Source organism: Ammospiza caudacuta, chromosome 7, assembly GCF_027887145.1.
Source record: "Ammospiza caudacuta isolate bAmmCau1 chromosome 7, bAmmCau1.pri, whole genome shotgun sequence".
NCBI lineage: Eukaryota > Metazoa > Chordata > Aves > Passeriformes > Passerellidae > Ammospiza > Ammospiza caudacuta.
In genome coordinates this window covers 47,680,649-47,692,859 of record NC_080599.1, presented here as the reverse complement: position 1 = coordinate 47,692,859, position 12,211 = coordinate 47,680,649, and the positions used below count along the sequence as shown (strand labels likewise).

Here is a 12,211-nt window from a genome sequence, read left to right as displayed (position 1 = left end):
CTGAGGAGTGGGATCGGATATCAGTCCCAACAGGCAACGGGCACACCCTGAGGGACGGGATCCATCCCAACAGGCACATCCCAAGGGGCCGGGACAGGGAGACTCCATGACTCTCTAAGCAGCTGTTCCAGTGCTTTCCCACCCTCCATGGAAAGTTCTTTGGGAAATGCTGGGACCTGGACAAGTGTTCCTCAAAGGGAAAAACAGGACAGCGCCCCTGTCGTGGTGCGAGCCCTTGCAGGTGCACTGTCAGCTCAGAAAGGACCTGTCTGGGTTGGAACTTCCCAATTCCCCACTGCACGTCCTGCTCCTGGGCCAGTTCTGCAAGTTTCTGCTTCAAATATGGGATGAGTAATTGTGAAAATGATGGTGTCCCAAATTCCTGGTGAATTGGATTTTTTAATAATTCTCCCAGGGAAAACAACCCCCAAGTTGCCAGGGAGACCAGACCTGCTGTGATAACAGAATTACCAGCCTGGTGGCCTTGTCTTTCCTGAGTGACCAAGAAGAATTCTAGGCAGATTTAGGAATTCCTGTGCTTGCTGTCCCCAGCTGCTTCCCACACAGCTTTTTACAGTCCTAATACACAATTTGAAGTAATTCTAGGAAAAAAATAGAAAAAAACCCAACAATTTGCTTTTGCTCTATACTCCAGTGGTCTTTCCACTGAGATTTTTCTGTGTCTCCCTGGTTTTTTGAGGAAAGTCAAACCCATTTGCAGGCAGAATGTGAGAGGCTGGCACTGTGAGCAGTTCTGATGTCTCCTGTTCTCCCATGCTGGAAACACGCACAGAGCACGGCTGGTCTTGTGGAATGGAGGGATTGGCTCAGGTTTTAGCTGATGGTGGAAGCCTCACGCTGCATTTTTAATTACTAGAGGCATGAAGTCACTGTTTACCAGCTTATTATGGACTCCCTTATTCACCCCAGAAATGGAACGAAGGCATTACTCATGGGAAGGGCTCTGGGAAAACTGGTGTTTGTAGGGAATCCTAACTGTGGGATTACTTTACACTTACAAATTTTTGAGAAGGGCTTTTTTTTGTCTGCCTATCAACAGAACTTTCCTGCAGCAAGCAGATTGATCAACAGGGGATGGAATTCCTGCCTCCTAAATCCCAGGTTCCTGCCTGTATGTGAGGCTGGGGCATGGTACTGCACACATCCAGAGGTTTGCTCTTCTTAGATCCAGCTCTGCTCACATTTTATCCATATTTTTGTTGTAAAAAAAAAAAATGTTTCCTTACAAAGTCTAATATATAAATCATTCATCAGCGGCCTTCAGCACATGTGTGTCCTTTGTCCTCAGATGTCAAAGTGCTGTTCCATGGACATCAGTCCACGTAGGATAACCTTGGCAGGGAGACTCAGTGAATTAATTTTTAATCACAGAACTCCAGAATGGGTCAGGCTGAAGGGACCACAGGGGCTCCTCTGCAGTCACCTCCCTGCTCCAGCAGGGACATCCCAGAGCACAGGTTTGTGTCCCAATGGTTCTGGAATATCCCCAGAGAGAAGAGTCCACAGCCTCTGTGCACAATCTGCTTAGGGCTGGAGCAGAAGCTCTGCCTCCTGTGCTGGGGGAATTGCTGGGCTCAGTCCCTGCCCATGGCTCTGGGGCCATTGCTGGGTCTGGAGCGGAGCCCTCTGACCTCTGTACACAGGGACACCCAGGGATAGACAGGGACACACAGGGATAGACAGGGACACACAGGGGGACACAGGGATAGACAGGGACACACAGGGATAGACAGGGACACACAGGGATAGACAGGGACACACAGGGGGACACAGGGATAGACAGGGACACACAGGGATAGACAGGGACACACAGGGGGACACAGGGATAGACAGGGACACACAGGGATAGACAGGGACACACAGGGGGACACAGGGATAGACAGGGACACACAGGGATAGACAGGGACACACAGGGGGACACAGGGATAGACAGGGACACACAGGGATAGACAGGGACACCCAGGGATAGACAGGGACACACAGGGACACAGGGATAGACGGGGACACACAGGGATACCCAGGGACATCCAGGGACACCCAGGGCTGAGGGCCCTTCTCAGCTGGGGCTCCTCTCCAGGCTGAGCAGCCCCAGCTCCCTCAGCCTTTCCTGGGCACCGAGATGCTCCAGGCCCTTGCTCAGCTCCAGGAGCTCCTGTCCCTGCTGTGCTGAGGATCCAGAGCTGGACACAGCACCCAGAGGTGTCCCCAGGGCTGGACACAGGGGCAGGATCCCCCCTGACCTGCTGGGATTGATTGTGGTACCCCAGGATCCCACTGGGCACCGCTGGCCGGGCACAGCTCGTCGTCCCTCAGCACCCCCAGGTCCTTCCCCCAGAGCAGCTCCAGCCGGTCCCCCGGCCAGTGCTGCGCTGGGGCTATTCCCGGTGCTGAGGTACTGCAGGCAGCGCTGCCGGGCAGTCAGCACGCTGCTCCCTGTGGGTCATTCCCGTGCTGCCAGATTGTTCCCGGTTCCTCCCGGGAAAGGCGCCCCTGGGTCCCGCCACGGCTCCCGGGAGCGGCCCCTCAGCGCGCAGCGCCCCCCAGCGGGCGGGCGCTGCCTGTGCAGGGCGGGCCCCGCCCCACCGGCAGCCAATGGGAGGGCGCGAGGGCCCCTCCCCGCCGGCGCCGCAGCCAATGAGGAGCCCTCGCCCCGCCGAGCCCCCGGAGCGCTGAGGGCCGGTCCCACACAGACGCGGCCATGGCAGGCAAGGGGACGGAGGGGTTCTTGCCGCCCTTCAAGCACTTCGCCACCCATGCCATCCATGCCGGCCAGGAGCCCGAGCAATGGCGCTCCGGGGCCATGGTGCCGCCCATCTCGCTCTCCACCACTTTCAAGCAGCGGGCTCCCGGCGACCACGCGGTGAGTGTGGCCGCCACCGGGGCGCTGAGTCATCCACAGGGACACCGAGCCCCCTTCCGGGCTTGGGCACACGCGGGAGGCCGCGAGCATCCGGCGTGTCCCGGCCGGGGCAACGGGAGGCGGCAGGGCCTGGGCAGGGCAGGGAGCTCCCGGCGCGGATGTTTCCCCCCGTGGCAGCTCCTGGGCAGACGCGAGCATCTCGCTGGGCCGGGAGCGGGGCTCCTCACGGGGCCCTTGCAGAGCCGCCCGGCCGCGATCCCGTGCTTGTGCTCCGGTACGGCCCTGCTGAGCGGCGGCGGCACCGGAGGAGCCGCTGTGCTCCCTTGCAGCCGGAGCCAGCCCGGGGCTCGCTGTTCCCGCTGCGGGCGGCGATCCGGAGCGGTTGGGACGAGGTTGGGATGGGATTGGGATGAGGTTGGGATGGGATTGGGATGATTCCCGTGGGAAAGGCGGGGGAAGGGGAGCAGGGAGCACGCGGTGCCCCGCGCTCGCAGGAACGCTGCTCCGGGGGCTGCCCGGAGCCGGAAACACGGGCGGCTCTCCCGGCCCTGCCCCCGCTCCAGGGCCCGGGCAGAATCCCTGTTCCACTGCACACGCTATGTGTAAGAGCCTCCTTCGGTCCTCCTTCCAAACCGAGGGAATATTTCCTAAGGAGTTTGTGGATGCCCTGTAGAAAGTGCTAGAAAGGTTTGACGGGACGTGGCACAAAGCTGCCACTCCTCAATCAGCACCTGCTCTAAACTCGCGTTGTGCTGGTGGCGCAGGAGGAATTTGCCTTGTGATTCCTCATTCCACACAGAATCCCAGCTGTGCTGAGGAGGCCCTCAGGAGGAGTCACGCTGCTGTATCCACATCCTGATGACAGGATCCGTGCTCTTGCCGGGAGCTCTGCCAGAGCGATCTGCAGAATTCCTGACTATGAGGAAGTTGACATTAAAGAGAAATCCTAAAAGCAGGCAAATCCCAGGGTGCTCAGCAGGTTCTCTTGGTAACAACTGCATCTGTGCGTGCATGAGTCTTATTTTCCTCATTGAATTTCCTCAGAATTTGCATAAAAGCTGTGGCAATTGGAAACGTGTGGGTTGTCAAGAGCTGATGAGGGGAGTTGTCCGGTGCCTGTGGGTGTGATGGAGGTGGACACGTTTTTCCTGAGAATTCCCTCCAGAGAGGCTTAGGAGTCTCCCTCACTGGAGATACCCATAGCTGTCTAGACATGATCCTGTGCCCTGTGCTCTGCTCAGCAGGGAATGGGACCAGGGCACCCTCATGGTCCCAGCCAGAGCCAGCCTGGCATTCTCAGGGTGGTTGGACTGTGCAGCCCAAGCCCTTTCTCCCACAGTGGCCACAGATGGATGTCTGGGGAGAAGCAGGAGAATGTGGCTCCTTGCCCCAGTGCACCCGAGGCCCTTTCTCTGACAGGGATGCCCACTGCATGTTGTGCCAGGACAGAATCCTGCTGCTTTGGGAGGAGCTGGATGCCCTCAGCCAGGGCTCTTTAAGGAACCTAGAACTGCTGTTACCCCAGACTTTCTCAGTGCTCTCTCTGATGTTTGTTTCTTATTTCCACCCCAGGGTTATGACTACATCCGGTCTGGGAACCCCACTCGGGATTGCCTGGAAAAGGCTGTGGCCGCCCTCGATGGAGCCAAATACAGTGAGCACCTCATGGGTTGGACGGGGCTTGGAGCAGCCTGGGACAGGGGGTGGCACTGGGTGGGCTTTGGGGTCCCTCCATCCCAAACCATTCCATGATTCCCTCACCACGGCTCTGGCTCTTGGCTGTGGGCAGGAGCAGCTCCAAGGTGGGGAAGAGCCCAGGACTTCTGGTCCAGCAAAGTCCAGCTCCATGCCTGGGTTTGCCTGCTGCTCCCTCAGTGTGGCTGATGCCTGGGCTGAGCTGGATCCGTCCTTGTGCAGCAGCACTGGAGGCAGTGGGAGCAGGCAGCCCCTGGCCCCAGTCCATTCCCAGTGTGTCCCAGCCTGTCCCAGTGTGTCCCAGTCCATTTCCAGTGTGTCCCAGCCTGTCCCAGTGTGTCCCAGTCCATTTCCAGTGTGTCCCAGTCCATTTCCAGTGTGTCCCAGTCCATTCCCAGTGTGTCCCAGTCCATTCCCAGTGTGTCCCAGCCTGTCCCAGTGTGTCCCAGTCCATTCCCAGTGTGTCCCAGTCCATTTCCAGTGTGTCCCAGCCCATTTCCAGTGTGTCCCAGCCCATTTCCAGTGTGTCCCAGTCCATTCCCAGTGTGTCCCAGCCTGTCCCAGTGTATCCCAGTGTCTGTCCTGGTTCCATGCTGTCCACATCCATCCCCTGCTGTCACTGGCTCCACATTCCCAGTGAGGCAGTGACAGAACAGGTTCTTTTCAGAGGCAAAGTGAGGAAGGCCAAGGCAAGTCGGACTTGTTGTGTCACATCAAACACTGATGATCCTTTCTCCTCCAGGCTTGGCTTATTCCTCTGGCTTAGCAGCTCTTTTGAACATCTGTCACCTGCTGAAGTCAGGGGACTCAGTTATCTGCATGGATGATGTCTATGGAGGTGGGTACAGCACCCAGTGGCTTCAGCCTTCTTTGTGCAGGGGCTCAAACCTGTCTGTGGCTCTCAGGAACTCTGAATTTCCCCTGTAGGACCCCACTGTTCTTTGAATCCTGTTTTTATCAATCCCTCTCCCTCACAGCTCCCCAGTGGCAGAGTGCACCCAGCTCAGCCAGAGTCCCTCTCTGAGCAGGGTGAGCTCACTCCAGTTCCTGGGAGCTTTCCCCTCTCCTTGGAGCCTCAGCCTGGTTTCTGCAGGGCTGAGTTTCATTGCTCCTCCTCTGCCTTGGTTTGTTCCAAAGAAAGGGCTTCTCACAAAAGAACCTCCCAAACATCACTCAGATGTTCCCTTCAGCTCCCAGAATCCACCTCCATGTCCCATCCCTTCCTGCTCAGATGGAAAACTGAGTCCCTGGGGATCAGCTTGGCAAAAGGACCCAACCAATGAATTTTTAATGCAGGAGTGTTTCTGGTAGTGAGTGCTGCACATCCATTGATCACCTGCTGGATTCTTTTAATCTTCCCTGGGAAAGGCTTCAAAGACAGGAAGGAATCATTTTTATTGGAGTGATGGGAAACTGTAGCTGGAGTCTTCCCCTTGATTGTTCTTCTGTGTTTAATTTCCTGATCATAAACCCCACATTGATTTCAAGTACTTCCCAAATCACTCTGATCCCATATTTAAATTATTACTATTTCATGATCACTCAATCTGCAACAATCTTTAAACTTTGTAAATAAAGAAAATATAAATGTGCCATGGATGGTGTGCAGCATCAAGCTGTGCCCTCCTGACTGTCCCTGCATGATGCAGGAGGCTGCAGAGCAGGGAATGAAAGTTAAGGAAGTTTTTCATTTTGTGATTTTTGGGTTTTTTAAGGCACAAACAGATACTTCCAGAAAGTAGCCTCAGAAAATAATTTGAAAGTAATTTTTGTTGACTGCACAAAGCCAAAATGCCTGGAAGCTGCAATTACACCAGAGACCAAGGTAGGGGAGAGGGAAGTGGACTTTAAAGGGACGTTAAATTGTTTTATCCTTGCTCCTGTTGGGGTTGGGGCTGTGCTGAGCTGAGGGGGCAGCTTGGGGCACAGCTGCATCCACCCTATCCCCCTGTGCCCCTCACGGGCAGCATCCTGAGAAGGGCAGAGCCCTGCAGAGAGGAGGGAACAGGACAGAGGTGAGGAGGAGCAGAGGGAGCGCGGAGCCGGGGGGGCTCCGTGGCACTGCTGGGTGATCCCTGCCCCAGGGGAAGGGAGCCGTGCTGGGCAGGGCTCTGGGAAAGGCTCTGTCCTGCTGCTGAGCCCTTCTCCAGCTGGGATGGCACAAGCCCAGCTGCAGGGAAAGCTCCCTGGGCTCGGAGGAGCCGCTGGAGCCTCCCCTGGCTCTGGCAGGGCCACTGCCCGTCCCCAGGGCCCAAAGCCACGGGGAGCTGCCAGCACTGGGCACCCAGAGCCCCTGGGACTCAGCCCAGCGCTGGGAGCTCTCTGACCTGGAGTTGTGTTGGGTTTGTGCAGCTGGTTTGGCTCGAGAGCCCCACGAACCCCACGCTGAAGGTGATCGACATCCAAGCCTGCGCAGACATCGCGCACAGGCACCCGGGGGTGCTGGTGGCCGTGGACAACAGCTTCATGTCTCCATATTTCCAGGTGTGTCACCTGCCCCAAGACAGGGGGATTGGGAAAGGGATGGGAAAGGGATTGTATCAGATCTGTTTCCCAGGAGACCAAGCTGAGCCCTGGTGTTGTAGGTTTAAAGTCACCGTTTTTGCAGAGTGCAAAGTGCCTGCAGGGTACGGTGATCTTGCTGAATTAAGAGAACTTGGCAGAAAATGTTAATGCTTAGCTCAAGCAGCTCTGCAGTTGGCCTGGGACATGCCAGAGGCTTGGGGATTTGCCCTGCAATGTGTTGTTCACTTCAGAGTTCCCAATTTCCTCCAGAAAGGGCTGTGTGGAAGAGCACAGGGTGCTGGTTAATGTGTCTGGAGCAGCCCAGTGTGGAGGGAAAGCCAGCGCTAATGATTAATTGGTGGGAGCAGTAGGTGAGGTACCACACTGGGCTAAGAAAAGGAGAATTTCACAGTCATCTGTCCATCAATGTTGAGTGTAAAAGTCCTTTTCCATTATGGTTCTGGCTGGGCATCTCCACATTCCCTGGGTGGGAGTCTGTGTTTAATGAGGCAGCAGCAGTTTTGGCAACTGCCTGCTTGGTTAAGTTTTAAGAGTGATGCCCCTCACTCTTTAGAATGTGCTGATACCATGTGCAAAGTGCCTTAATTAGTGACTGATTAAAAATCTGGCACTGCTCAGCCCCTCTTGCCCATCCAGCTCCTGGATTGTCTCCCCTCAGGAGGCTCCTGGGCAGAGCACTGGGAGCTGAGGGGAGAGAGCTGCCAGAGGAAGCTCCTTTGCTCATGCTCTCAGCTCCTCCAGGGCAGGATCTGCAACAGCTGGAAAGCAAAGCAATTCTTTTGCTCTGCAGCTGGATCCCTCATTTCCCGTGGAAATGCCCTTTGTGGGCTCCATGCCATGGTGTGTCCCTGCCCCAGCTGAGCTGCAGAAGTGTTTTCCCAGCTCTGCACTGTGTGTTGGGTGTGCTCAATCTCTTCTCTCCCTGGAGCCTGTGGGAGTGGGAGCAGTGCTCTTAAATCACATTTTCTTGTGCTTCCCTTGAATTCAGAGTGCCTCCCTGTAGTGCTGCCTTTAGCACATGTTCTATTGTCATGCTCAGGTTTTTGTGTTTGTTTCTCCCCTTGTTTATCCTGTGTGAGCTCAGAGCCCTTTGGAATGGCTGGGGATGAACCCAAACTGGAATGATGATGTTATTTTCCTTTCCTTTCAGCGTCCTTTGGCCCTGGGGGCTGATATTTGTATGTCTTCTGCAACCAAATACATGAATGGTGAGTGTGAGAGTTCAGCACATGCTTAGGGCAGGGATGGAGGGAGACTGGGAGGGAATTCCTGGCTGGGAGGGTGGGGAGGCCCCTGGATCCCTGGCAGTGCCCAAGGCCAGGTTGGACCCTGGGGCTGGAGCAGCCTGGGGTGGTGGGAGGTGTCCCAGGGGTTTTATTTACACCTGGGGCTGATCCCATTCTTGTCCCCTGTCATTTGCAGGGCACAGCGATGTCCTCATGGGCCTGGTCTCTGTAAACAGGGATGATATCTATGAGAGGCTGAAATTCCTGCAGTACTGTAAGTCTAGACAGGGAATTCCTGACAGGAATCCTGTTCACATCCACAGCTGCTGCTGGGGAGGGTGGGCACGCACACAAGTGGCAAATCAGCCTGGAATGTCAATTAACAGAGCTGGGAAAGCTCAATAAAACAGTCCCATAAAATGAGAGACGTTGATCTCCCCTTCCTGAGCACTCCAGGAGAGCACTGGGACCCATCCTGAAACCACTGAGGTGCCACCTGCAGCCTGGGGGGTTTGAAACTCCCTCACCCATCAGGGTGTGCCCAATGCAGAATTTTCCTGCCTCGCATGATTCCAGCAATTTTCCGGCCTCCTCTTTGTCAGGAATAAATTCCTGTTCAGGGTTGTGCCCTCTGCACTGAGGGTGCACTGTGCCCAATAAATAATGTAATCCTTGAGGCCTGAGCCTGTTAATTGGCCTCATTAATTGGCTGTCCCATGTGGGAGATGAGGAACAGAGATTGCCTTGGGTGTCTTCCCACTTGTGCCAGGGTCAGCAATGCTGGAGGTGAGGATGTGCTTGGCTGTGCTGAATGCAGAGCACCAGTGTTGCTGTGGGATTCTCTGGAATTCTGTGTGATTCTGTGGGATTCTGTTCCCATTCCCACAGCCCTGGGAGCTGTCCCCTCTCCCTTTGACTGCTTCCTCTGCAACCGGGGCCTCAAGACTCTGCACATCAGGATGAAGCTGCACTTCCACAACGGCCTGGCTGTGGCCAAGTTCCTGGAATCCCATCCCAGTGTGGAGAAAGTCATTTACCCAGGTGGGTGAGCAGGGACCAGGGAGCTGTGGTGCCCAGTGATGGGCTGGGTGAGGCTGAGCTGCCCCAGCTCTGCACTGGCATTCACTGGGAATTCTCCCAACTCTCTCCATTCCAGGGCTGTCTTCCCACCCTCAGTACGAGGTGATGAAGAGGCAGTGCGCTGGCTGTCCTGGGATGGTTACGTTCTACATCAAAGGGAAAAAAGAAAATGCCTCTGCCTTTCTCAGGAACTTAAAGGTAAAATAAAGACAATAAAATCACCCTCAGAGGGAGCTGAATCTGCCCTGCTGATGGGAGGGTGGGGTGGCTTTTCTTGCCAATCCTTTGGGTGTGTCCCATAAATCCCACTATAAATCAGGAATAATTTGTCCATGGGGTGAATGAGAGGGAACAAAGGGACCCCTCATCCCCCTGGGAGTGTTTGTTTGTTTGCTCCCAGGGTGAGGCGTGTCCAGCTCAGCTGCTGCTGGCAAAGGGCTTTCTGCAGGGCTGGGCAGCTGGGGCTGGTGCAGCTCTGCTGGAATATTGCAGAGTGCCCTCAGGGGGAAAGGCACTGAGGGAGCCCCTGGCTCTGGGAATGCTTGGCTGGGTCCTTGGCCCAGCCTGTGCTGGTGTTTGGCCAGGTGTGCACTCTGCCTGTGCCCGTGTTTGTGTCCTGAGCCCACTCCTGTAATGACTCCTCTCCCTTTCTCCCACAGGTGTTTGCCTTGGCTGAGAGTCTGGGTGGCTATGAGAGCCTGGCAGAGCATCCGTGAGTTCATCCTCCCATCCTCAGAGCCCCAAAAAGCTGCAGAGCACCACGAAATTCCCACGATTTCCCAGCCCCCAGAGCTGTTTTGCTGTTTTGCCTTTAGCTAAACTCAGGAACTGCTGTGCAGCACAGAGCCAGGGGAGGTTGCAGAGGGAGGGAATCCTGTGGGAGGGCAGAGATTGAGGAATTTCACCTGGAGGGCTGAGGCACAGTTGGTGTCCATGAAGGCAATCCCAGAAGCTGCAGAGTGCTGGGATGGAGGAATGAATGCCCTGCTCCCTGCTCACACGAGGGGCACGGTCACTGTGTGCCCCCAGCTGCCTCTGGGCCCTGGCAGGGCCTCCTGGGCCTTTTAAACTGCTCAAAACAGCATCTTCATGGAATTGCATCATCGCACTCAAAGCCAGCTTGCTTTTGGAAAAGGTCCATGGAGATTATTGGCTAAATTTAAATGTTAAATCATTTCACTGACTGATTTCACAGCAAACCTTGAACCCCTCCAGCAGCTGAAAGGAGCTGGTGCCAGTGACAGCACCAGGGAAATCCCTTCTTGCCTGTGTCCTGTGTAGCTGGAGAGAATAAACCCTCCAGAGTCCTTTGGGGCACTTTGAGAAGGGATCTGAGACACCAGGAATGAAACCAGGAGATTTTATACTGGAGGTTGCACATTCCCCATGTGCAGAGCTCACAGAGCTTCTGTAGAATGAAGGAGCAGCTCTGGAAGGAAGAGCAGTAGGAATTTCTCCTTTGTCAGGTCCAGATATTTATATATCCACTTCTTGTTAATAATTTGTGTCCTGCACATACGAGCTGGAGATGCAATTCCCTGACTTGTCAGCATTCCCAGCATTTCCAGGAGCTGCTGCCAGGGGCTCTCTGCATCTGTGGGGTCACACAGGTGGCACAGAGGAGGTGTCAGATCCTGCTGCATTTCAGGGGTGCTGGCAGGGAACCAGCCAGGCTGCTTTTACCAATACAAGTCCCAGATTCTTGGGATAAAGATATTTTTGTCCTTTCAGGGCCATCATGACCCACGCCTCAGTGCCTGAGGCGGAAAGGAAAACTCTGGGAATCAGTGACACCTTGATCCGCCTCTCGGTGGGGCTGGAGGATGAGGAGGATCTGCTGGCAGACCTGGACCAGGCCCTGAAGGCTGCGGTGAGTGGGGAGTTCCTCTATAAAATCATCCCCAGCCAGCCTTTCCCCGGGGCTGAGCCCTCAGCTCCTCCCTGGTGGACCCTGGGCTGGGGAGGGAAAGTTTCCCTGTTTGCAGCCCTGCTCAGGCACAGTTCCCCATGGGTTCAGGAGAATCAAATGCTAAATGTGACTTTAATTTATGAAAAGGAGATAAAAATATGTGGTTGATAGAGGGACAGAGCACACTGACCCCTCCCTTTCCTTCCTGCAGTTTGCATAAACCTTGAGGGTCAATAAGGACCTTGGAACTGGACATGGCTGTGGACGAGGACACGGAAAACCAAACCGCTCTTGCTTTGCCTCTGGGAATTCCAGTCTGGGTTCCTGGGACTGTCCCTGCTGCTGCTGGGCTGCTCTCCCTGGCTGTGCAGGGTGTGCTGGGCACAGCCTGGGCTCTGCCTGGAGCCAGGAGCTGTGTGGGAGCAGCCGTGGGCACCCCGGGAATGTGATCCCAGTTCTCCCAGCAGAGCTCGGTGTTCCTCCTGCTCCTGCAGGGTTGGGGGCACAGGGGCTGCTGCCTCTTGCTGCTCTCGGGTCATTCTCCTCTCACCCATCCGCTCAGCTCAAAAACTTGATGGAGCTCAGATGTATTTTAATTAAGTTAGAAATTTGCCTAAGAGCTTTTTCTTCTCTTGATGTTTTATTGAAAATGAAGTGAAATCAAACACCTGGTAAATAATAACTTTCTAAAGAATAGTCTTAGTCTCTTTTAAGAAAAAACCATGTGCTGTGGAAATAATTGGAATAATTTTAATTAAAACACACTTTTCCTTTCCTTGCTTATATTGCCGTGTGCACGTGCTCTTTGTGTTCAAAATCAGAGGATGGAGTGACCCTGGAGCTGTTGGGATTTTCCTGTGGGAAAGCAGGAGGGGAATGGAGCTGAGGGGAGAG

General features: G+C 55.0%; 1 protein-coding gene across 1 annotated transcript; it reads left to right on the top strand.

Annotated features, from left to right (window-relative positions):
• The first annotated feature begins 2,695 nt into the window (after positions 1 to 2,695).
• Positions 2,696 to 12,100, top strand: LOC131559947 (cystathionine gamma-lyase-like). Its single transcript, XM_058808531.1, has 12 exons — positions 2,696 to 2,881; positions 4,454 to 4,535; positions 5,319 to 5,414; positions 6,292 to 6,401; positions 6,929 to 7,060; positions 8,253 to 8,310; positions 8,525 to 8,602; positions 9,217 to 9,369; positions 9,485 to 9,606; positions 10,068 to 10,120; positions 11,140 to 11,278; positions 11,529 to 12,100. Exons 1-12 carry the CDS (start codon positions 2,720 to 2,722, stop codon positions 11,535 to 11,537), a joined length of 1,194 nt encoding a protein of 397 aa, XP_058664514.1. The 5' UTR covers positions 2,696 to 2,719; the 3' UTR covers positions 11,538 to 12,100.
• The last annotated feature ends 111 nt before the right edge of the window (positions 12,101 to 12,211 follow it).